Genomic DNA, 25,187 nt, shown 5'->3' on the forward strand with positions numbered 1-25,187 from the left:
AATTTTGTCAAAAGCTTTTTCTGCATCTATTGAGATGATCATATGGTTTTTATTCTTCAATTTGTTAATATGGTGTATCACATTGATTGATTTGCATATATTGAAGAATCCTTGCATTCCTGGGGTAAATCCCACTTGATCATGGTGTTTGATCCTTTTAATGTGTTGTTGGATTCTGTTTGCTAGTATTTTGTTGAGGATTTTTGCATCTATATTCATCAGTGATATTGGTCTGTAATTTTCTTTTCTTGTAGTATCTTTGTCTGGTGTTGGTATCAGGGTGATGGTGGCCTCATAGAATGAGTTTGGAAGTGTTCCTTCCTCTGCAATTTTTTGGAAGAGTTTGAGAAGGTTGGGTGTTAGCTCTTCTCTAAATGTTTCATAGCATTCACCCGTGAAGACATTTGGTCCTGGACTTTTGTTTGTTGAAAGATTTTTAATCACAGTTTCAATTTCATTACTTGTGATTCGACTTTTCATATTTTCTATTTCTTCCTGGTTCAGTCTTGGAAGTTTATACCTTTCTAAGAATTTGTCCATTTCTTCCAGGTTGTCCATTTTATTGGCTTGTAGTAGTCTCCTAGAATGCTTTGTATTTTTGCGATGTCCATTGTAACTTCTTTTTCATTTCTAGTTTTTTTGTTTGTTTGTTTTTTTGTGGTACGTGGGCCTCACTGTTGTGGCCTCTCCCATTGTGGAGCACAGGCTCTGGATTTGCAGGCTCAGCGGCCATGGCTCACGGGCCCAGCCGCTCCGCGGCATGTGGGACCTTCCTGGACCAGGGCACGAACCTGTGTCCCCTGCATTGGCAGGCGGACTCTCAACCACTGCACCACCAGGGAAGCCCTCTGGTTTTATTGATTTGAGTCCTCTCCCTCTTTTTCTGATGAGTCTGGCTAATAGTTTATCAGTTTTGTTTAACTTCTCAAAGAACCAGCTTTTAGTTTTATTGATGTTTGCTATTGCTTTCTTTGTTTCTATTTCATTTATTTCTGCTCAGATCTTTATGATTTCTTTCCTTCTGCTAACTTTGGGTTTTGTTTGTTCTTCTTTCTCTAGTTCCTTTAGGTGTAAGTTTTGAGATATTTTGATTTTGAGATTTCAAAATTTGAGATTTTTCTTGTTTCTTGAGGTAGGCTTGTATTGCTATAAACTTCCCTCTTAGAACTGCTTTTGCTGCATCCCATAGGTTTTGGATTGCCGTGTTTTCGTTGTCATTTGTCTCTAGGTATTTTTTGATTTCCTCTTTGATTTCTTCAGTGATCTCTTGGTTATTTAGTAACGTATTGTTTAGCCTCCATGTGTTTGTGTTTTTTACATTTTTTCCCATGTAGTTGATTTCTAATCTCATAGCATTGTGGTTGGAAAAGATGCTTGATATGATTTCAATATTCTTAAATTTACCGAAGCTTGATTTGTGACCTAAGATGTGATCTATCCTGGAGAATGTTTCTTGTGCACTTGAGAAGAAAGTGTAATCTGCTGTTTTTGGATAGAATGTCCTATAAATATCAATTAGATCTATCTGGTCTATTTTGTCATTTAAAGCTTGTGTTTCCTTATTAATTTTCTGTCTGGATGATCTGTCCATTGGTGTAAGTGAGGTGTTAAAGTCCCCCACTATTTTTGTGTTACTGTCGATTTCCTCTTTTATAGCTGTTAGCAGTTGCCTTATGTATTGAGGTGCTCCTATGTGTTGGGTGCATATATATTTATAATTGTTATGTCTTCTTCTTGGATTGATCCCTTGATCATCCAAGGTAGTGTCCTTCCTTGTCTCTTGTAACATTCTTTATTTTAAAGTCTGTTTTATTTGATATGAGTATTGCTACTCCAGCTTCCTTTTGATTTCCATTTGCATGGAATATCTTTTTCCATCCCCTCACTTTCAGTCTGTATGTGGCCCTAGGTCTGAAGTGGGTCTCTTGTAGACAGCATATATATGGGTCTTGTTTTCGTATCCATTCAGCAAGCCTGTGTCTTATGGTTAGAGCATTTATTCCAGTCAGGTTTAAGGTAATTATTGATATGTATGTTCCTATTACCGTTGTCTTAACTGTTATGGGTTTGTTTTTGTAGGTCCTTTACTTCTCTTGTGTTTCCCACTTAGAGAAGTTCCTTTAACATTTGTTGTAGAGCTGGTTTGGTTGGTGCTGAATTCTCTTAGCTTTTGCTTGTCTGTAAAGCTTTTGATTTCTCCATCGAATCTGAATGAGATCCTTGCTGGGTAGAGTAATCTTGGTTGTAGGTTTTTCCCTTTCATCACTTTAAATATACTGTGCCACTCCCTTCTGGCTTGTAGAGTTTCTGCTGAGAAATCAGCTGTTAACCTTATGGGAGTTCCCTTGTATGTTATTTGCCGTTTTCCCCTCGTTGCTTCCAATAATTTTTCTTTGTCTTTAATCGTTGGCAATTTGATTACTATGTGTCTTGGTGTGTTTCTCCTTGGGTTTATCCTGCCTGGGACTCTCTGTGCTTCCTGGACTTGGGTGGCTATTTCCTTTCCCATGTTAGGGAAGTTTTTGACTATAATCTCTTCAAATATTTTCTCAGGTCCTTTCTCTCTCTCTTCTCCTGGGACCCCTATAATTCGAATGTTGTTGTGTTTAATGTTGTCCCAGAGGTCTCTTAGGCTGTCTTCATTCCTTTTTATTCTTTTTTCTTTATTCTGTTCCTTAGTAGTGAATTCCACCATTCTGTTTTTCAGGTCACTTATCCGTTCTTTTGCCTCAGTTATTCTGCTATTGACTCCTTGTAGTGTATTTTTCATTTCAGTTATTGTATTGTTGATCTCTGTTTGTTCTTTAATTCTTCTGGGTCTTTATGAAACATTTCTTGCTTCCTCTCAATCTTGCCTCCATTCTTTTTCTGAGGTCCTTATCATCTTCAGTATCATTTTTCTGAATTCTTTTTCTGGAAGGTTGCCTATCTCCACTTCATTCAGTTGTTTTTCTGGGGTTTTATCTTGTTCCTTCATCTGGTACATAGCCCTCTGACTTTTTATCCTGTCTGTCTTTCTGTGAATGTGGTTTTCCTTCCACAGGCTGCAGGATTGTAGTTCTTTTTGCTTCTGCTGTCTGTCCTCTGGTGGATGAGGCTATGTAAGAGGCTTGTGCAAGCTTCCTGATGGGAGGGATTGGTGATGGGTAGAGCTGGGTGTTGCTCTGGTGGGCAGAGCTCAGTAAAACTTTAGTATGCTTGTCTGCTGATGGATGGGGCTGGGTTCCCTCCCTGTCGGTTTGGCCTGAGACAAACCAGCACTGGAGCCTACTCAGCTCTTGGTGGAGCTAATGGTGGACTCTGGGAGGGCTCTCACCTAGGAGTACTTCCCAGAACTTCTGCTGCCAGTGTCCTTGTCCTCACGGTGAGACACAGCCACCCCCCACCTCTGCAGGATACCCTCCAACACTAGCAGGTAGGTCTGGTTCAGTCTCCTATGGGGTCACTGCTCCTTCCCCTGGGTGCTGATGCACACACTACTTTGTGTGTGCCCTCCAAGAGTGGAGACTCTGTTTCCCCCAGTCCTGTTGAAGTTCTGCAATCAAATTCCGCTGGCCTTCAAAGTCTGATTCTCTCGGAATTCCTCCTCCCGTTGCTAGACCCCCAGGTTGGGAAGCCTGACGTGGGGCTCAGAACCTTCACTCCATTGGGTGGACTTCTGTGGTAAAATTGTTCTCCAGTCTGTGAGTCACCCACCCAGCAGCTATGGGATTTGATTTTATTGTGATTGCGCCCCTCCTACTGTCTCATTGCAGTGTCTCCTTTGTTTTCGGATGTGGGGTATCTTTTTTGGTGAGTTCCAGTGTCTTCCTGTTGATGATTCCTCAGCAGTTAGCTGTGATTCTGGTGCTCTCGCAAGAGGGAGTGAGCACACGTCCTTCTACTCCGCCATCTTGAACCTATGCACGTCTTATTTGTATTGTTTTTATCCCTTTGAGGACCAAGTGATTATGAAGTGGCTTAACATCATAAATTAGTTCGGAGAAAGGTGTTAGATAAACCGCTTGGAATTTTCCGTGATGAACAAAACTTGTAGAAATCTAAACACAGTACATATAGTTGTAAATTGATTTCCTAGGCACAAGTGTGTACACATAACAGCCTCAACAGCTTCTAAGCCACATGCAAATGAACAATTAGTTCCTATCCCCCTGTACAGTTTCCAGGAAGTGCCTCATTTACTAGGAGGCAAGTGAGGACGTGGATGGATCTGGGCCAGGTCTTTAAGCCATGTGATACAGAATGATGTCGTGGGAGTTGGGTAAGGGGACTACTTCTGCCACATTGGGAGGCAACTGCTTTGGCATGGCATTCATTCTCCATTTTCCTGAATCAGGTGCCCAAGTACAGCTGTGCCAACCAAATCCTACTACCTCTGCCTTTGCACAATATGATCATTTACTGTGAGCATAAAAAATGTAAAAGAAAAAGAGGCTACCAACAGGTTCTCTTGGCACCCCCTTGGTGTTATGTTCATCTGGATTCCAGTGTCAGGTGGAAGGTGTGATACAGTATTTACTTATGATGTAAAATAATAGCTTGGAGACCAAAAGAAAGACTGAAAAGAACATTTTAAGGTAAGAGAGGTTTTCATATATATATATATATGTATATATGTGTGTATATATATATATATATGAAAAAATATATACATATATTATTTTTAAAGAAAATCACTTGTTAACATTTATTTTTTATTTTTTTATTTTTTTTGCGGTACGCGGGCCTCTCACTGCTGTGGCCTCTCCCATTGCGGAGCACAGGCTCCGGACGTGCAGGCTCAGCGGCCATGGCTCACGGGCCTAGCTGCTCCGCGGCATGTGGGATCTTCCCAGACCAGGGCACAAACCCGTGTCCCCTGCATCAGCAGGCAGACTCTCAACCACTGTGCCACCAGGGAAGCCCACTTGTTAACATTTAAAAATCTCCCTCCATGTGACTTCAAGCTACCAGGACAGAGCCACTCCCCCACGCCGTCCCCCAACACACACACACACACACACACACACACACACACACACACCCTTAATATTCTCCTCACCTCTTCTGCTGAAGAATTTAACCTTCATGACAATGTTACCCCAAAAAGTGGGTTCACCTCTTGGTAGGTGTCAAGCCAGAAGACACAGCCAAGCCAAACAATGGAAGAAGGAAGGATTTATTACTTGCAGCAAGTAAGGAGAACACCAGGGATCTTTCCCAAAGCAGAGTCTCCCCAAACAGCAACACTGGGGAAGCTTTAAGCTAGGTTACCTGAGTACTCATGAAGGGGCTTGAACAGAGGAGAATTCAGCATAGAATTGGGGCAAAGGTCGACAATGTCCAAGCTTTAGTCAGTTGATGTCAGGAGGATCAGAAAAGGTCGACATTCTCATCGCTCAGGTTCCAGTGGATCTGGTGGATGAGCCCTCCAGAGGGGTTTAAATTCTGTGAAACAGTTCCAGAAAGTGCTTCAGGCTAATCTTTACCATTGAAACAGAACTGGGAGTCTTTACAACTGACTTATTATCTTTGCTATTGTTACTCACCTTGCCTAGTAACAGTTGTTTGTTCCTTTGTTCCCTTAAGATCATTACTGCTGAGACCTGTTCAAGGGCAAGCATTGCAGCCAGGCTTAGATCACAAAATGGTTTAGGGCTAAATGGCTTCTCTAATGTCAAAAAGCTATATCTGGTTCTTTTCCTCCAGGGCCCCCCTACTCTACCTGCTTACAATTACAGGCTGCTTTGGGAACTTTCTCTTCTCCAGAACTGCCTGATCACACCACATCAATAATCGGAGCACCTCCAGTCTTGTTTTTGGTAGCATTTCCCCCGTGTCTGCTCACTGATCAAGGTCCACAGTTTATCATTGTTGACAGTGGGGCAGAAGCTCCGATTCCTCTTTTAAGTGGTGATGCCTCATTCCAACTTTCACAAAGTAACCTCGGTGATATTTGTCAAAGCTGATCCTGTGGTGATGGATGCCATCCGCGTTACCCAGGCCTCTGGGTGCTTCCGACGTTTGATGATGCAGCCATGGCATGACTGCGTGGCACGCGGCCCCTAAGTTTCTGGGTCTTCCTTAGTCAGCATGGCATGTCAGTGGCTGAGATGAAAGAGGGAGCCTTCTGTTTGTATTAACGATAGTAGGCAACCACTACTATCCTTAAAAGTTCTTAGAAGTGGCCACAGTTTCATTTTCTGCTTGGAAAGTTTTCTTTCTTTTTTCTTTTCTTTCTTTTTTTTTTTTTTTTTTGGCCGCTGCAAGCTGCATGGCTTGCAGGTTCATAGTTCCCTGACCAGGGACTGAACCCATGCCCTCAGCAGTGAAAGCACAAAGTCCTAACCACCGGACCACCAGGGAATTCCCTGGAAATTTTCTTGAAATACTCTTTTTCTTTTTAAATTTTATACAAAATTTTATTGACATATAGTTGATTTACAATGTTGTGTTAATTTCAACTGTACAGCAAAATGATTCAGTTATACATATATATATATATATATATATATATATATACACACATTCTTTTTCATATTCTTTTCCAGTATGGTTTATCACAGGATATTGAATATAGTTCCCTATGCTATATGGTAGGACTTTGTTGTTTATATCTTAAATTGTTTTTTAATTAATTAATTTTATTTATTTTTGGCTGTGTTGGGTCTTCTTTGCTGCGCGCAGGCTTTCTCTAGTTGTGGTGAGCGGGGGCTACTCTTTGTCGTGGTGCGCGGGCTTCTCATTGCGGTGGCTTCTCTTGTTGCAGAGCATGGGCTCTAGGCACGCGGGCTTCCGTAGTTGTGGCTCGCAGGGCTCTAGAGCGCAGGCTCAGTAGTTGGCCGCATGGGCTTCGTTGCTCTGTGGCATGTGGGATCTTCCTGGACCAGGGCTCGAACCTGTGTCCCCTGCATCGGCAGGCGGATTCTTAACCACTGCGCCACCAGGGAAGCCCCCCTCTTGAAATATTCTTAAGCAAAATTTCACCAAATGGGGGACTTCCCTGGTGTCCAGTGGTAACGACTCCATGCTCCCAATGCAGGGGGCCTGGGTTCAATCACCGGTGAGGGATTTGGATCCTGCATGCTGCAACTGAGACCTGGCGCAGCCAAATAAATAAATAAATAAAATTTTAAAAATCACCAAATGTAGTTTAGGTACCACTTTGTCACTTAATGGAAATAAATCACACACTGACCACTCTTACCTGATAAATAGGGAAATTTGTGACTCAGATTGTACTAACACATGGTAGGTGTCCCATAAATATTTTGTTGATGAGTGGATAAAGTTTATGGTTATTTTTGCAGCCAAATAAAAACTTTTTAAAAGATGATTTCATTTAATCAAACAACTGGTTATGAATACAGTGCATTCATATTTTCCCCTATGTTTGTAGTATTGATGTTTCCTATGTTGTAGTGCCAAGCGTAGGAATGTAGGCCCATTGGTACTCATGCATTGATGGTGGGTGTTATAGACTGAGTAATCCTGAAAGAAAATCAGACCATGGTGGTGAATAATTGTCAAAGGTGTTTTTTTTTGCTTTTTTTAAAAATTTTCTTTATTTATTTTTGGCTGCGTTGGCTCTTTGTTGTTGCGCGCGGGCTTTCTCTAATTGCGGTGAGTGGGGGCTACTCTTCCTTGCGGTGGTTGGGCTTCTCATTGCGGTGGCCTCTCTTGTTGCGGAGCACAGGCTCTAGGCATGCGGGCTTCAGTAGCTGTGGCTCGCGGGCTCTAGAGGGCAGGCTCAGTAGTTGTGGCACACGGGCCCAGTTGCTCCGCGGCATGTGGGATCTTCCCGGACCAGGGCTCAAACCCATGTCCCCTGCATTAGCAGGCGGATTCTTAATCACTGTGCCACCAGGGAAGCCCAAAGGTGTTTTCTTATTATTTTTTTTAATTTAAAAAAAATTTTATTGAAATATAGTTGATTTACAATGTAGTATTAGTTTCCAGTTTATTCTTTTAACATCTTCATTGGAGTATAATTGCTTTACAATGGTGTGTTAGTTTCTGCTTTATAACAAAGTGAATCAGCTATACGTATACATATATCCCCATATCTCCTCCCTCTTGCGTCTCCCTCCCACCTTCCCTATCCCACCCCTCTAGGTGGTCCCAAAGCACCGAGCTGATCTCCCTGTGCTATGCGGCTGCTTCCCACTAGCTATCGGTTTTACATTTGGTAGTGTATATATGTCCATACCACTCTCTCACTTCGTCCCAGCTTACCCTTCCACCTCCCCATTTCCTCAAGTCCATTCTCTATGTCTGCGTCTTTATTCCTGTCCTGCCCCTAGGTTCTTCAGAACCATTTTTTAAAGGTGTTTTATTATTAAATTATGGCATCTGAGAAGCTATGAGGTCTTAACCTACTTTACACCTTCCTGGTATAGAACTAAGGCACGATGAGCCAACTGTGTGCATTTTTTCCCAACTCCTTGTTCAGTGACCAGCATTTTGGTAGCTTGAATTTTGACATATTGGGAATATTTATAGCATGGAAATTGGCCTGTGTTACAAATCAGGTTCCCTCTAGAGCTGTTTGTTAAGCATTTACCAGCACATCTGTGCTCGCTCTCCTCCCCCAGTCATTCTTCTAATTGCTTTGTTCCTTGCCTGCTGTTAGAGCACAGAGGAGGCAGGAAAGCAGAGTCAGACACATAGATGGAATGTAGATTCCCTCCATCTGATAGCACTGGGACCTGGAACAAGTTATATAACCTCTCCAATACCCCGTTTCCTCCTTAATAAAGTGGGGTTGGTAATAGGCCCACCTCAGGGTTGAAAGGATGAAATGAAATGATGTATGGTGAGCACCTAGCAGTGGCTGGTGCATGGTAAGTGTTCAAAAAGTAGTGTCTACTGCCAGTACTGATAGTCATTCATTCAACAAATGCATATGGAAAGGCTGTTTGCAAAGCACTTTTGATTCTGCCTGTATGGGTTTTTTTGTGTGTTTGTTTTTGTTTTTGACCTCGCTGTGTGGCTTGTGGGATCTTTGTTTTGTTCCCTGACCAGGGATCTAATCCAGGCTCATGGCAGTGAAAGCATGGAGTCCTAACCACTGGACTGCCAGGGAATTCCCAGATTCTGCCTGTATGGTTTTAAATGTAAAGATAAGCAAGAATAAAATATCACTCTGAAATTCTGAGCTTTCGAATCGATGTTCGATGTCATGTGGACTGCATACCTGGGCCCTTGAAATATGTCCTGGTTTGCTCTCCCTGGACAGATCATTCCCAAGTATGGGCATCTTCTCATCTCCTGTTACAGCACCTTTGTCCCCCCACCTACCTACCCCCCTCAATATCCTCGTCACTTCTCCACAACCAACAATCTTCCTGGCACGTGGCAGATTCCTCACAGACCTGTGCCAACAAGTACTCTTGCATGAGTCATCGGGTAGCTGCTTTTTTATACCCTAAGGTCAAGAATAGAAGGCTTCCTTTCCCTGTGAGAATTTTCTGGCAAAAGTGCTGCCCAGGGCCTCCCTGGTGGCGCAGTGGTTGCTGCTGATGGCGCCTGCTGATGCAGGGGACACGGGTTCGTGCCCTGGTCCGGGAAGATCCCACATGCTGCGGAGCAGCTGGGCCCGTGAGCCATGGCCGCTGAGCCTGCGCGTCCGGAGCCTGTGCTCCGCAACGGGAGAGGCCACAGCAGTGAGAGGCCCGCGTACCGCAAAAAAAAAAAAAAAAAAAAAAAGTGCTGCCCAAGGGCACACATGAGCTGTTTCCACCAGCTGTTTCCATCACTGGTTCCCATCCCCTCCTCGCCCATTCAGGACGATGTTGTGCTCAGAAGGGCATCCCAAACGTCGGGCAGCCTTCACCCCAACATCCCTTTAGTGAGAAAGAAGATTATTTGTAGGAAAAATGGTAATGTTAAATTCTAAACCCTTCAGATTCTTACAGGTACAAGTGACACTGAGATTGAAGTAATTGGGACTAGAGGAATTTGTGGGAAGGGGGAACATTAACCTCTTCATACTCTTCAAATATTAAGTGTTCACAGAGCTTAAAGACTCCTGCTTCCTGCACACACAGGCTTCCTGTGGAATTTTTCAAACACTTTGAAGTGCATCTTTTCAACTTGATCCATTTTTCAGTACTTAAATTTCAGAGCTGTTTTTAAAACGTGGAAACACTCAAGACAAGTACGAGTTGTTTCATGTTGGGAGTGCCTTTGCCATCAGTTTGAAACTGTGCTTTATGCAAGCAGCTTGAGAGTATAAAAATGTAAACCTTGGCATTAATGAATAGAAGCTAGCACATGTCAAATGCTACATTCCAGCTCATTGAATTAATTAATTGATAGACTGCATCTGAAATATGTCTCATAGAAGCTATTTTTTTGTTAAAATAATTTATCACCATGAGTAATACCCTTGATACCCTATTTCCATAAAGTACTGACAGGCATCAATAATATTTATTGCTCAGCCTTCTATCATATTTTCAGCAGTGTAAATTCTTATGCATAAATCATATTGTTAAAAATTAAAATGATGTGTTTATGTATATTTAATATTCAAATAGTAGACTTTTCAAACGTGGTTTTAGACCAGGTTTTTTTTTTTCCCCAAAAATAGTCTCACTCAATTCCTCATCAAGAATGAACACACACTTCAGATTTTTCAGGTGGGATCATCTGAAAAACACCACCACCATTCACTTTAAAATTTCCTCACACAGTGTTGTCAATTATATTTCAAAACAAACAAACATACAAACAAACTCATAGGAAAAGAGACCAGACTTGTGGTTCTCAGAGGCCAGGGGTGAGGAAGAGGGGGATTGGATGATGGTGGTCAAATAGCACAAACTTCCAGTTAAAATATAAATAAGTACTAGGGAGGTAATGTACAACATGGGTACTATAATTAACACTGCTGTATGTTATATATGAACGTTGTTAAGAAAGTAAATCCTAAGAGTTCTCAGCATAACAAAAAAAGTTCTCAAAAAAATTTATATCTATATGAGATGATGGATGTTCACGAAACTTACTGTGGTGATCATTTCATGATGTCTCTAAGTCAGATCATTATGCTGTACACCTTAAACTTATACAGTGCTGTTTGTTAATTATATATCAGTAAAACTGGGGAAAAAAGAAAAAATAGTTTTTAATTTTTCAGAGCCCAACTTGAAAATACTTTAGAACAAAATCAGGTCAAATCTTTGGAATTCAAAGTGGCCAAACACCCAGAAGGGACACAATATAATACCTGCCAATTACATGCCTGAACTGAATTCCTTTTTACTAATTTGGACATGTCTTCTCTTTCTCAGTGATACAGGAACAACACCTCCAGAGAGTGGTATTTTTGGATTTATGATAAACTTCTCTGCATTTCTTAGTAAGTACACAATAATAATTATAAATAAATTAAAAATTACCAATCTCACGTGAAGTAAAATGTTACAGTTTATGTATCATTTTTATTGATTGGTCTTTGATCTTTGTTATTGTTTTCTTTGTTTCTATTTCATTTATTTTTGCTCTGATCTTTATGATTTCTTTCCTTCTACTAACTTTGTGTTTTGTTTGTTCTGCTTTCTCTAGCTCCTTTAGGTGTAAGTTTAGATTGTTTATTTGAGATTTTTCCTGTTTCTTGAGGCAGGCTTGTATTGCTATAAACTTCCCTCTTAGAACTGCTTTTGCTGCATCCCATAGGTTTTGGATCGTTGTGTTTTCATTGTCATTTGTCTCTAGGTATTTTTTGATTTCCTCTTTGATTTCTTCAGTGATCTCTTGGTTATTTAGTAACGTATTGTTTAGCCTCCATGTGTTTGTGTTTTTTACATTTTTTTCCCTGTAGTTGATTTCTAATCTCATAGCATTGTGGTCGGAAAAGATGCTTGATATGATTTCAATTTTCTTAAATTTATGGAGGCTTGATTTGTGACCCAAGATGTGATCTATCCTGGAGAATGTTCCTTGTGCACTTGAGAAGAAAGTGTAATCTGCTGTTTTTGGATAGAATGTCCCATAAATATCATTTAAATCTATCTGGTCTATTTTGTCATTTAAAGCTTGTGTTTCCTTATTAATTTTCTGTCTGGATGATCTGTCCATTGGTGTAAGTGAGGTGTTAAAGTCCCCCACTATTACTGTGTTACTGTCGATTTCCTCTTTTATAGCTGTTAGCAGTTGCCTTATGTATTGAGGTGCTCCTATGTGTTGGGTGCATATATATTTATAATTGTTATGTCTTCTTCTTGGATTGATCCCTTGATCATCCAAGGTAGTGTCCTTCCTTGTCTCTTGTAACATTCTTTATTTTAAAGTCTGTTTTATCTGATATGAGTATTGCTACTCCAGCTTCCTTTTGATTTCCATTTGCATGGAATATCTTTTTCCATCCCCTCACTTTCAGTCTGTATGTGTCCCTAGGTCTGAAGTGGGTCTCTTGTAGACAGCATATATATGGGTCTTGTTTTCGTATCCATTCAGCAAGCCTGTGTCTTTTGGTTGGAGCATTTATTCCAGTCACGTTTAAGGTAATTATTGATATGTATGTTCCTATTACCATTTTCTTAATTGTTATGGGTTTGTTTTTGTAGGTCCTTTATTTCTCTTGTGTTTCCCACTTAGAGAATTCCTTTAGCATTTGTTGTAGAGCTGGTTTGGTTGGTGCTGAATTCTCTTAGCTTTTGCTTGTCTGTAAAGCTTTTGATTTCTCCATCAAATCTGAATGAGATCCTTGCTGGGTAGAGTAATCTTGGTTGTAAGTTTTTCCCTTTCATCACTTTAAATATACTGTGCCACTCCCTTCTGGTTTGTAGAGTTTCTGCTGAGAAATCAGCTGTTAACCTTACGGGAGTTCTCTTGTATGTTATTTGCCGTTTTTCCCTTGTTGCTTTCAATAATTTTTCTTTGTCTTTAATTTGATTAAATTAATTAATTTAATTTAATTATTCAGTCTGATTACTCGATGTGTTTCTCCTTGGGTTTATCCTGCCTGGGACTCTGTGTTTCCTGGACTTGGGTGGCTATTTCCTCTCCCATGTTAGGGAAGTTTTCATCTATAATCTCTTCAAGTATTTTCTCGGGTCCTTTCTCTCTCTCTTCTCCTTCTGGGACCCCTATAGTGCGAATGTTGTTGCGTTTAATGTTTTCCCAGAGGTCCCTTAGGCTGTCTTCATTTCTTTTCATTCTTTTTTCTTTATTCTGTTCCACGGCAGTGAATTCCACCCTTCTGCCTTCCAGGTCACTTATCCGTTCTTCTGCCTCAGTTATTCTGCTTGCTTCCTTCTAGTGTATTTTTCATTTCAGTTATTGTATTGTTCATCTCTGTTTGTTTGTTCTTTAATTCTTCTAGGTCTTTGTTAAACATTTCTGGCATCTTCTCGATCCTTGCCTCCATTCTTTTTCCGAGGTCCTGGATCATCTTCACTATCATTTTTCTGGATTCTTTTTCTGGAAGGTTTCCTATCTCCACTTCATTCAGTTGTTTTTCTGGGGTTTTACCTTGTTCCTTCATCTGGTACATAGCCCTCTGCTTTTTCATCTTGTCTCTTTCTGTGAATGTGGTTTTGGTTCCACAGGCTGCATGATTGTAGTTCTTCTTGCTTCTGTCCTCTTTTATTGTTATTTTTTAACAAACATTATTTTTTAGAACATTTTCAGATTCACAGAAAACTGGAGGAAAAGGTAGAGATTTCCCATATATGCCCTGCTCCCCGCACCCCCCCACAGCCTTCTCCATTATCAACATCCCCGCACCAGAGTAATATATTAGTTACAGCTGATGAACCTACATTGCCACATCATTATCACCCAAAGTCAATAGTTTACATTAGGGTTTATGCTTGGTCTACGTGATTTTTTAAAAAGTATAACCTTTGCAACTACAGTTTTGCTCTACTTTAAGAACTCAAGTGACTAGAAATCCAAAGTTATTTTTGGCCTCATTATAGAACTATTCACTTTATCTGGTAATTTGCCACAGGAATTTGAAATGGATTTTAAATGTAATTTCTAAAATTGTGATTTATATCCAATGCATTTGCGTTAAGCCAAAGACACCTAAAGTTTAGAAGCTAGTGTTTCTCAGAGTGTGTTCTGAAGGTAACTTACAAGAAAATCCTCTTGGGTGCTGGTTCCAAGGCCTGTTCCAGGGCCACACTGCAGATCTACTGGATCAGAACTTCTGGAAGTGGGGCCCAAGCATATGTGCTGTGAACCAGCACTCTAAGGGACTTGGATACTCACGAAAGCTTCTGAACCAATGACAAAGGTGTTAGCTCACCTGTTAGAGGAAGGGAAAGGTGAAGCATGGAATAGTTTGTCTCCAACTCAGCTATGATTTTTCAGTTCCTCAAATGCACCTGAGATGCAGTTGAGAGGCTACAACCCTCTCTCATGAGCCAATTAATGTAAAGACTAAAAAACTCAGTCCTATGGGTGATGAGGGTATATGGATGGAAGAGGTAGGGCTCTTTCCATAAACCCTTAACCCTGCAGAACAATCAGGTATTTGCCAGGGACCCATCATATAACCAGCACTTTCTGGCCCTCTCTACTGATGTAGGGCGGAAAGGGCAGAGGTGCTGGAAACCCTACCTACTGACTTGACATCTTCAGAATTTGTTCATCCTCCTTGGTAGAGGGAGTTTCACCCCATCACTCATTTGTTGTCTTCTCCTCCCAAGGTTTTGGAGGTGAGCAAGGGGAAGTAGAAATAGGAGTCAGTCAATCCCAGTGCCCTCTTACACCATCCTTGCCCAGAGTCCAGATTTAGAAGACAGATTATTTTATCACTAGCAAGTGATAAATGTAGCTTTTTGCTTCTAGGCAAGGGAGAATCTGACACGAATATCTCTGTTTAAAATGCTCTAAGATAAATGATTAGCCTTTAGACTGGTTTTAAAAATTCAGCAAAAAATATTATGGCCATCATAACACTATTGAACACACAGAAATCTACTTTATCCCAACACATGCATGATATCCATCTCATGGACATATAATAATTTATAATTCAGTCCCCTATTGTTAAACATTTAGGCTATTTTTCATTTTGTAATATACAATGCTAAAGTGAATATCTTTTAAACATATCTCTGCATATCTATGTGACTTTTTCTATAAGCTAAATTTGCTGAGTTAAATTTGCTCTCACACTATTCACAAAAGCCAATGGCAATTAAAGAAGTAAACATGAAGAACAAAACCATAAGAGGAGGGACTTCTTATGGTGGTGCAGTGGATGAGAATCCGCCTGCCAGTGCAGGGGACATGGGTTCGAGCCCTGGTCCGGGAAGATCCCACATGCCATGGAACAACTAAGCCCATGAGCCACAACTACTGAGCCCACGCTCCACACCTACTGAAGCCCGCACGCCTAGAGCCCGTGCTCTGCAACAAGAGAAGCCACAGCAAGGAGAAGCCCGACTGCAAAGAAGAGTAGCCCCGCTTGCTGCAACTAGAGAAAGCCCGCGCGCAAGAGTGAAGACCCAACACAGCCAAAAATAAATAAAATTAAATCTTAAAAAAAAAAAAAAGAGGATTTGGATTTAAGTATAGGAAAATATTTTTAAAACCTTAGGATGGAAAAGCTTATCTAAACTTACACACACAAAACCCCGAAGCTAAATAGAAGAACTGACAGATTTGGGTAGATGAAAATGGAAACTTCTAAGTGATGAAAGATTCATGAAGTTAAAGACAAACAACAGACCAGAAGAACATTTGTAATATTTATAGCAGACAATAGACTAACGTACATAATGTATAAAGAGCAACTACAAATTAAAAATGAACAAACTCAAGAGAAAAATTTAAAAAATGATAAACATACAATTTTCAGAAGAGAAATGCAAATGAGTAGTGACATACTGAAAGTTGCTCAATCTCACTGACTATCAGAGAAATGCAAATTAAACAAACAGGTTGCCATTTTTCATTTGTTAGATTGGCAACAATTAAAAGGACAGGGCATACAGAATTGCTTTCAAACTCTGTTGTGGGAGTATGAATTGCCTCAGTCTTGGAGCAGTTTGGAGCTACTTTTTGGCATTTTAATTGAGCATAGTTTTTTGACCCAGTAATACTACTTCTAGGAATTCATTTTTCAGAAACACTGAAAGTGCACCAAAGCCTTCTATATAAGGATGTTCACTGAGCATTGTTTGTAATAGGAAAAACATATAATGTAGAAATCTATCATTAGGAGAATGATGAAATAAATATGGCATCTCACTGTATACCATGATGAGGGAGACCTATGTGTACTGACATTGGCAAGATCTCCACGGAACACTTTTATTTTAAAAATTTATTTAGTTATTTATTTTAAATTTATTTATTTATGGCTGCGTTGGGTCTTCGTTGCTGTGCGCAGGCTTTCTCTAGTTGCGGCGAGCGGGGTCTACTCTTTGTTGCAGTGCACAGGCTTCTCATTGCAGTGGCTTCTCTTGTTGTGGAGCATGGGCTCTAGGCACACGGGCTTCAGTAGTTGTGGCACGTGGGCTCAGTAGTTGTGGTTCGTGTGCTCTAGAGCTCAGGCTCAGTAGTTGTGGCGCACGGGCTTAGTTGCTCCGCGGCATGTGGGATCTTCCCAGACCAGGGCTCAAACCCGCGTCCCCTGCATTGATCTTTGCTATTGTTTCCTTCATTTCTTTTTCATTTATTTCTGATCTGATTTTTATGATTTCTTTCCTTCTGCTAGCTTTGGGGTTTTTTTGTTCTTCTTTCTCTAATTGCTTGAGGTGCAAGGTTAGGTTGTTTATTCGAGATGTTTCCTGCTTCTTAAGGTGGGCTTGTATTGCTATAAACTTCCCCTTCAGAACTGCTTTTGCTGCATCCCACAGGTTTTGGGTTGTTGTGTCTCCATTGTCATTTGTTTCTAGGTATTTTTTGATTTCCTCTTTGATTTCTTCAGTGATCACTTCATTATTAAGTAGTGTATTGTTTAGCCTCCATGTGTTTGTAGTTTTTACAGATCTTTTCCTGTAATTGATATCTAGTCTCATGGCGTTGTGGTCAGAAAAGATACTTGATACAATTTCAATTTTCTTAAATTTACCAAGGCTTGATTTGTGACCCAAGATATGATCTATCCTGGAGAATGTTCCATGAGCACTTGAGAAAAATGTGTATTCTGTTGTTTTTGGATGGAATGTCCTATAAATATCAATTAACTCCATCTCGTTTAATGTATCATTTAAAGCTTGTGTTTCCTTATTTATTTTCATTTTGGATGATCTGTCCATTGGTGAAAGTGGGGTGTTAAAGTCCCCTACTATGAATGTGTTACTGTCGATTTCCCCTTTTATGGTTGTCAGTATTTGCCTTATGTATTGAGGTGCACCTATGTTGGGTGCATAAGTATTTACAATTGTTATATCTTCCTCTTGGATCGATCCCTTGATCATTATGTAGTGTCCTTCTTTGTCTCTTCTAATAGTCTTTGTTTTAAAGTCTATTTTGTCTGATATGAGAATTGCTACTCCAGCTTTCTTTTGGTTTCCATTTGCATGAAATACCTTTTTCCATCCCCTTACTTTCAGTCTGTATGTGTCCCTAGGTCTGAAGTGGGTCTCTTGTAGACAGCAAATATATGGGTCTTGTTTTTGTATCCATTCAGCCAATCTGTGTCTTTTGGTGGGAGCATTTAGTCCATTTACATTTAAGGTAATTATCGATATGTGTGTTCCTATTCCCATTTTCTTAATTGTTTTGGGTTCGTTATTGTAGGTCCTTTCCTTCTTTTGTGTTTCTTGCCTAGAGATTCCTTTAGCAGTTGTTGTAGAGCTGGTTTGGTGGTGCTGAACTCTCTCAGCTTTTGCTTGTCTGTAAAGGTTTTAATTTCTCCATCAAATCTGAATGAGATCCTTGCTGGGTAGAGTAATCTTGGTTGCAGGTTTTTCTCCTTCAACACTTTCAATATGTCCTGCCACTCCCTTCTGGCTTGTAGAGTTTCTGCTGAAAGATCAGCTGTTAACCTTATGGGGATTCCCTTGTGTGTTATTTGTTGTTTTTCCCTCGCTGCTTTTAATATGTTTTCTTTGTATTTAATTTTTGACAGTTTGATTAATACGTGTCTTGGCGTATTTCTCCTTGGATTTATCCTGTATGGGACTCTCTGTGCTTCCTGGACTTGATTAACTATTTCCTTTCCCATATTAGGGAAGTTTTCAACTATAATCTCTTCAAATATTTTCTCAGTCCCTTTCTTTTTCTCTTCTTCTTCTGGAACCCCTATAATTCGAATGTTGGTGCGTTTAATGTTGTCCCAGAGGTCTCTGAGACTGTCCTCAGTTCTTTTCATTCTTTTTTCTTTATTCTGCTCTGCAGTAGTTATTTCCACTATTTTATCTTCCAGGTCACTTATCCGTTCTTCTGCCTCAGTTATTCTGCTATTGATCCCATCTAGAGTACTTTTAATTTCATTTATTGTGTTGTTCATCGTTGCTTGTTTCATCTTTAGTTCTTCTAGGTCCTTGTTAACTGATTCTTGCAATTTGTCCATTCTATTGTCCATTCTATCTCCAAGATTTCGGATCAACCTTACTATCATTATTCTGAATTCTTTTTCAGGTAGACTGCCTATTTCCTCTTCATTTGTTAGGTCTGGTGGGTTTTTATCTTGCTCCTTCATCTGCTGTGTGTTTTTCTGTCTTTTCATTTTGCTTATCTTACTGTGTTTGGGGTCTCCTTTTTTGCAGGCTGAAGGTTCGTAGTTCCTGTTGTTTTTTGTGTCTGTCCCCAGTGGCTAAGGTTGGTTCAGTGGGTTGTGTAGGCTTCCTGGTGGAGGGTACTAGTGCCTGTGTTCTGGTGGATGAGGCTGGATCTTGTCTTTCTGGTGGGCAGGTCCACGTCTGGTGGTGTGTTTTGGGGTGTCTGTAGACTTATTATGATTTTGGGCAGCCTCTCTGCTAATGGGTGGGGTTGTGTTCCTGTCTTGCTAGTTGTTTGGCATAAGCTGTCCAGCACTGTAGCTTGCTGGTCGTTGAGTGAAGCTGGGTGCTGGCGTTGAGATGGAGATCTCTCGGAGATTTTTGCTGTTTGATATTATGTGCAGCTGGGAGGCCTCTTGTGGACCAGTGTCCTGAAGTTGGCTCTCCCACCTCCGAGGCACAGCACTGACTCCTGGCTGCAGCACCAAGAGCCTTTCATCCACAGGGCTCCTTAATTTGGGATGATTCGTTGTCTATTCAGGTATTCCACAGATGCAGGGTATATCAAGTTGATTGTGGAGCTTTAATCCGCTGCTTCTGAGGCTGCTGGGAGAGATTTCCCTTTCTCTTCTTTGTTCTCACAGTTCCCAGGGGCTCAGCTTTGGATTTGGCCCCGCCTGTGCGTGTAGGTCGCCGGAGGGCGTCTGTTCTTTGCTCAGACAGGACGGGGTTAAAGGAGCCGCTGATTCGGAGGCTCTGGCTCACCCAGGCCGGGGGGGGGGGGGTAGGGAGGGTCACGGAGTGCGGGGGCGGGCCTGCAGTGGCAGAGGCCGGCGTGACGCTGCAGCCTGAGGCGCGCCGTGCGCTCTCCCGGGGGAGCCGTCCCTGGATCCCGGGACCCTGGCAGTGGCGGGCTGCACAGGCTCCCCGGAAGGGCGTGTGGCTAGTGACCTGTGTTCGCACACAGGCCTCCCGGCGGCGGCAGCAGCGGCCTTAGCGTCCCATGTCCATCTCTGGGCTCCGCACTCCCAGCCGCGGCTCGCGCCCGTCCCCGGAGCTCTCTCAAGCAGCGTTCTTAATCCCCTCTCCTCGTGCACCAGGAAACAAAGAGGGACGTAAAAGTCTCTTGCCTCTTTGGCAGGTCCAGACCCCTCCCCGGACTCTCTCCTGGCCAGCCGCGGCGCACCAACGCCCTGCAGGCTGTGTTTACGCCGCCAACCTCAGTCCTCTCCCTGCGCTCCGACAAAAGCCGGAGCCTCAGCTCCCAGTCCCGCCCGCCCCAGCGGGCGAGCAGACAAGCCTCTCGGCTGGTGAGTGCCGGTCGGCCCGATCCTCTGCGCTGGAATCTGTCCGCTTTGCCCTCCGCACCCCTGTTGCTGTGCTCTCCTCCGCGGCTCCCAAGCTCCCCCACTCCGCCTCCCGAAGTCTCCACCCGCGAAGGGGCTTCCTAGTGTGTGGACACTTTTCCTCCTTCACAGCTCTCTCCCGCTGGTGCAGGACCCGTCCCTATCCTTTTGTCTCTGTTTAGTTTTTTCTTTTGCCCTAACCAGGTACGTGGGGGGTTCCTTGCCTTTTGGGAGGTCTGAGGTCTTCTGCCAGCGTTCAGTAGGTGCTCCGTAGGAGTTGTTCCACGCGTAGATGTATTTCTGGTGTATCTGTGGAGAGGAAGGTGATCTCCGCGTCTTACTCTTCCGCCATCTTCCCGGAAGCGCGTCCCCTGCATTGGCAGGCGGATTCTTAACCACTGTGCCACCAGGGAAGTCCCAACCATGGAACGTTTTTAAATAAATAAAAAAGCAAGTTCCAGAAAAATACGTGCACAATAGCATATATGTGAAAAGGATAACAGCCAAGACAGTGTGTGTGTGTGTGTATGCGTCACATGGCGGGGGAAAGTAAGATGGGGTGAGGAAGGGCAGGTGTGAACGAGTGGGGAGACTATCGCAATCAGGAGACTGAAAATACAAATTATTTTAAAAGCCATAAAAACTGTTCATGTGTTTTTCCTTCTAAAAAGTCAAAAAATAAAAATTCATCAGAGTCCCTTTCTTTTTCAGGTGCAGCCACGATGTACACAAGATATAAAATAGTAGAGAAGCAAAACCAAACCAGCGATTTCAGCACTCCTGTTTTTAACTTGGTGTCGTTAGTTCTAGGATTGGTGGGATGCATCGGGTTGGGCATTGTAGCCAATTTCCAGGTATGACCTGAAGTTTTTTTGGTTATTGGGGGTGATGGAGTATATGTATCTGGAGGAGAGAAGCAAGAGCACCAGAGGCACGCTTGTGCCAGCACAGCTCTCAAATAGTTGATGAGTGTATGAATATTGGGATAGTTTGCTTCTTAGAAACAAATCTTCGTCATTTGCAAGTCAGCCCAGCCTAGTACTTGGGAGAGATGGGGTGCGTGTGTGAGAGAGAGCGTGCTTCAGACCATGCTGTGGGCTCTGGGTTGCTCTGTGTTCTTGTTGATTGTGGTTTAATGTACTGGGAGAGCTACTTCAGTCATTGTAATGATTTCATTAACATCGTGAAAACGTTTCTGTGTATGAGCGTGTGTATGTTTACTGATTCTGCTGTTTGGGCCTCTGGTGTTCAATTCAAAGAGAGGCATCTGATCTCTTTCTTTCACAGATGAGGATCTAGGCACATGGAGGTGAAATAATTTGGTCAGGGTTACTCAGCTAATCAGTTGCAGGGCCAAAATATGGCCTTACTGAGCAAATTAACTTATATAACAACTACTGCAGAGTCCACTTGACATATTCTTACTGTGTCAAGTGTTGGAAAAAATCCTACACGTTTTATTCTAATTTTTGGATTCCTTTCATTCCGAAGCCTCTTTCAGGAAGGCATGGTATTTGTCTATGGAGGCAATATCTTATATTTTACAAGTATGTGTTGTATTTCAAATGAGTACTAATTATGAGCACTCGCCTTACAGGGTTATTGCTGGGATTCGATGAGATAATGTACAGTGCCCAGCAGTCTGTACGGTCATCGGTTCATCACTATAGGCCAACACCCTGGAGGGCCTGCTCTGTCATCACCATTGTCCCTTTGTGACCGTAGAAAGGAGGTTACTCCTGGAGGACTTTTGGTTCTGCCTGGGGGTACTCCTTTAACTTTTTTCCCACCAGAAGTGGGTTGATCTTCTGTGACGCTTACTTTATAAAAACGTGTCAGCCTTCAGTGCTAGCTGGCTGTTCAAGTCCACATCTGCACACTGAAGCTGCAGCAGAGGGGCACTGCCTCCTGGTGTGTACCTGGGAGGCTGATAACCTCAGGACACCACCTGTACCATCTGCTGTCCACCTGTTCTCTAGTGTCTGCTCCTGCATGAGTCAGACCATTGTCAGAGGGCCCTCTGCCTCGCCTGCATCACGTGGGCCTCAGAGAATCACCTTTTCTGCCCTGCACATGCAGGAAGCCATCTGTCATTGGTTGGGGGGACAGTATAATAAAGTGCTCTGGGAAACTCAGTGCTGTGTTGTGAGGGGTGAGGCATCCTTCCTTGTATGACACAGAATCTTCAGGACAACCTAGGGCAGGGATATTCTTCCAGGTCTGGCGGCCAACAAGTTTTCGTTTTAGGATGTTACAAATCCACAACTAACAGTGTTTCCTTGTTAACACTGGTGAAAGCTGAGAGCCAAATTTGTAGCCTCCCTGAAGCAAGCCTATAGGGCTTCCAGGAGGGCGTCTTGTGAACTCACTTTGCTTCCGGCTTCGTTTAACTTTCCTACTCTATTGTCTCTGTGTTAGGAAATAAACATCACTAGTTGCCTATGACATTCGTCACGTGGTAGAGACTCTTGAAGACATTTCCTTACGTTTTATGATTGTGTGTGTTTTGGGTTCCATAACAACATTTATTGAAGTTTTCTTTTTTCCTTCTTTCTTTTTCTTATTTGGCCGGGCTGCACGGCTTGTGGGATCTTAGTTCCCCGACCAGGGATTGAACCCTGGCCCCGGCAGTGAGAGCATGGAGCCCTAACCGCTGGACCACCTGGGAATTCTTATTGAAGTTTTCTAGGTGACAGACATTTATGAAAACATTTCATGCTTTAACTCGTATAATTCTAATAATGACCTTAGAAGATAGGTAGTATTATTTTCCTCATTTATCAATGGAGAAATGGAGACCCAGAGAGGTTAATACTCTCCCCAAATCCTGTGAGTCATGAAAAGTCACCTTTGATTGAAGCAGTCTTCCCAGAACCTGTGGGGAAGAGTTAACCTCTAGGCCAGAATGAGAAAATCTCTGTGAGAAAAAAGCATGTACACAGTTCACAGTTCTAGGGCTTCCCAGGTGGCGCAGTGGTTAAAGAATCCGCCTGCCAATGCAGGGGACACAGGTTCTAGCCCTGGTCCACAAAGATCCCACATGTTACGGAGCAACTAAGCCCATGCACCACAACTACTGAGCCCGCGTGCCGCCGCTACTGAAGCCCACATGCCTAGAGCCCACACTCCACAACAAAGAGAAGCCACCACAATGAGAAGCCCGCACACCGCAACGAGGAGTAGCCCCCGCTTGCCGCAACTAGACAAAAACCTGCGCGCAGCAACGAAGACCCAGTGCAGCCAAAAATAAAATAAACTTAAAAAAGAAGAATGATAAATTTTTTTTCATAAAATTAGGGGAAAAAAATTCACAGTTCACAGTTCTAGCGTCAGAAAGCACGATGGAAAAATTATTTTCAAAGGGAAGGTGGCAACTTGGAAGGATATAAGTTGTCTAGTGGAGTGTGGGTATGACTTGTCCTGTGGGGGGGATAGTATGCACTGTATGATATCCCATCACATTATTCTCGGAATAACTCAACATCACAAGTGATAACGGCCATCAGTGTTTAAACCATAAAGGGCAGACTTCAGGAAGAAGGCTTAGGTGGTTAGATAATTACACTTTTGTTTCCTTTTAAGGTTTCTGTGAAGTGATTACATCTTCACAAAGACCAGAAATAGAATTTCTAACTTTCCTGAGAGCAAAGTGTTTGCCTTGTCATTATTCCCGTAAATGTATCTTTACAACTTCCTTTTTTGATATCCTGCAATTCACTTTCGGGCGTGCCGTAAGCAAACCTATGTGAGCGGTTGCCTCAAGAAGAATTAGAGATGTGAGGGCGGGAGACAGCATTGGCTGGTGCTTTTTCTTGAGGGGGAGTAAACTGCATTTACCAGGTGTTCACAGTTAGCACTCTTTCCTGCACTGGTGGATAAGATGGCTACTTTTTGGTGTCTCCTCACCAAGCAGTCTCCGTCAATGCTCTCCTGTCCCTCAAGAAGTCTCCTTTTTGGAAAAGTCAAGTTTCCTGAGGTTGAATCCTCTCAATAGTCTAGTTTTCTCTACTTTTATTATCTTTTTTTTTTTTTTTTTTTTTTACCGGTACGCGGGCCTCTCACTGTTGTGGCCTCTCCCATTGCGGAGCACAGGCTCCGGACGCGCAGGCTCAGCGGCCATGGCTCACGGGCCCAGCCGCTCCGCGGCATGTGGGATCTTCCCGGACCGGGGCACGAACCCGTGTTCCCTGCATCGGCAGACGGACTCTCAACCACTGCGCCACCAGGGAAGCCCTATTATCTTTTAAATTAACAAGAGTTTCAAAAAGAGCTACCAGGTTTTCATCTTAACCTCTATCCAAAATTCATGTCTGATCTGAGTCGTTTCCCTTCTAAAAGACATCTTTGATGAGCGAATATGTATTCCACAGTGAAAAGGGCACACTGGAAATACACCTCCTGCTAATCCAAGGGCCTTTTGATCTGATTTCATCAGGGCTAATGTGGGTGTCATGAAGCTTGCAGATTAAGATCTGATGTATTGAATTGGCCAGGGTTGAGGAAGCAAGTTTCCTGACAGTGCTAGTGGGGGGTGGAAACAAAGTATGTAAATTCAGGATTTGATTTACTTATTAGCATAGAAAGAAAATGGAGAGTGGAAAGTACCAGGACTATCAGGTTATTCCTAAAACAACCCCAGCTCATTAGCATTAGATGCTTTGCCTTTTGTTTATTTTCCCTTGCTCAAATGTGCCTAACATTCAAGGGGTGAAAAGGATTTGTTTTTCTTAATTCTTTTATAATTTTTTTGGTTTAATAGGGGTTCCCCCGCCAGTTTTATTGAGATATTATTACTGAACCAGGCCCATCTGCCCAACTCGCAGCAAGCCAAACTTTGATATGGAACAAGCAAGTTCCTGGCATTTACTCCAGTGCCGGGAAGGCTTTTCTCTTGGTCATCTTCTGCAAGCAGCTGTATTTTCCAAAGATGGGGTGTGTGCATCTGTGATGCCTGGTGGCTTGGAGGAGCCCAAAGCAAGTGAGTGAGTGTTCGGCTCTTGATGTGCACAGACTCACGCTGAGTAACAGCACATGTGTGACTTTCTCTCTAGGAGTTAACTGTCCCCGTGGTACACGATGGCGGTGCCCTTTTGGCGTTTGTCTGCGGTGTTGTGTACACGCTCCTGCAATCCATCATCTCTTACAAATCGTGTCCCCAGTGGAACAGCCTTTCCACATGCCGCATACGGATGGCCATCTCTGCCGTTTCCTCTGCAGCCATCATCCCCAG

General features: G+C 42.5%; 1 protein-coding gene and 1 long non-coding RNA gene across 4 annotated transcripts in view; one reads left to right on the plus strand and one right to left on the minus strand.

Annotated features, from left to right (window-relative positions):
• Positions 1–25,187, minus strand: part of LOC137202330 (uncharacterized) — a 57,464-nt gene that overhangs the window by 16,038 nt on the left and 16,239 nt on the right. The window contains exon 1 of one of the 2 annotated variants that reach the window (XR_010932549.1): positions 5,254–9,591. The exons of the other annotated variant lie outside the window; for it this stretch is intronic. This is a non-coding gene — a long non-coding RNA (uncharacterized lncRNA). Of the gene's footprint in view, positions 1–5,253; positions 9,592–25,187 lie in introns of those variants that run through there. 2 annotated transcript variants of the gene reach the window in all.
• DRAM1 (DNA damage regulated autophagy modulator 1) overlaps positions 1–25,187 on the plus strand; it is a 90,600-nt gene that overhangs the window by 11,741 nt on the left and 53,672 nt on the right. For both annotated transcript variants that reach the window (XM_067697727.1, XM_067697726.1), the window contains exons 2-4: positions 11,277–11,344; positions 20,669–20,811; positions 25,009–25,186. In XM_067697727.1, coding sequence (XP_067553828.1) covers positions 11,277–11,344; positions 20,669–20,811; positions 25,009–25,186 — 389 coding nt within the window. The remainder of the gene's footprint in view (positions 1–11,276; positions 11,345–20,668; positions 20,812–25,008; position 25,187) is intronic.

The sequence above is a fragment of the Pseudorca crassidens genome, chromosome 11, assembly GCF_039906515.1.
Source record: "Pseudorca crassidens isolate mPseCra1 chromosome 11, mPseCra1.hap1, whole genome shotgun sequence".
Lineage (NCBI taxonomy): Eukaryota > Metazoa > Chordata > Mammalia > Artiodactyla > Delphinidae > Pseudorca > Pseudorca crassidens.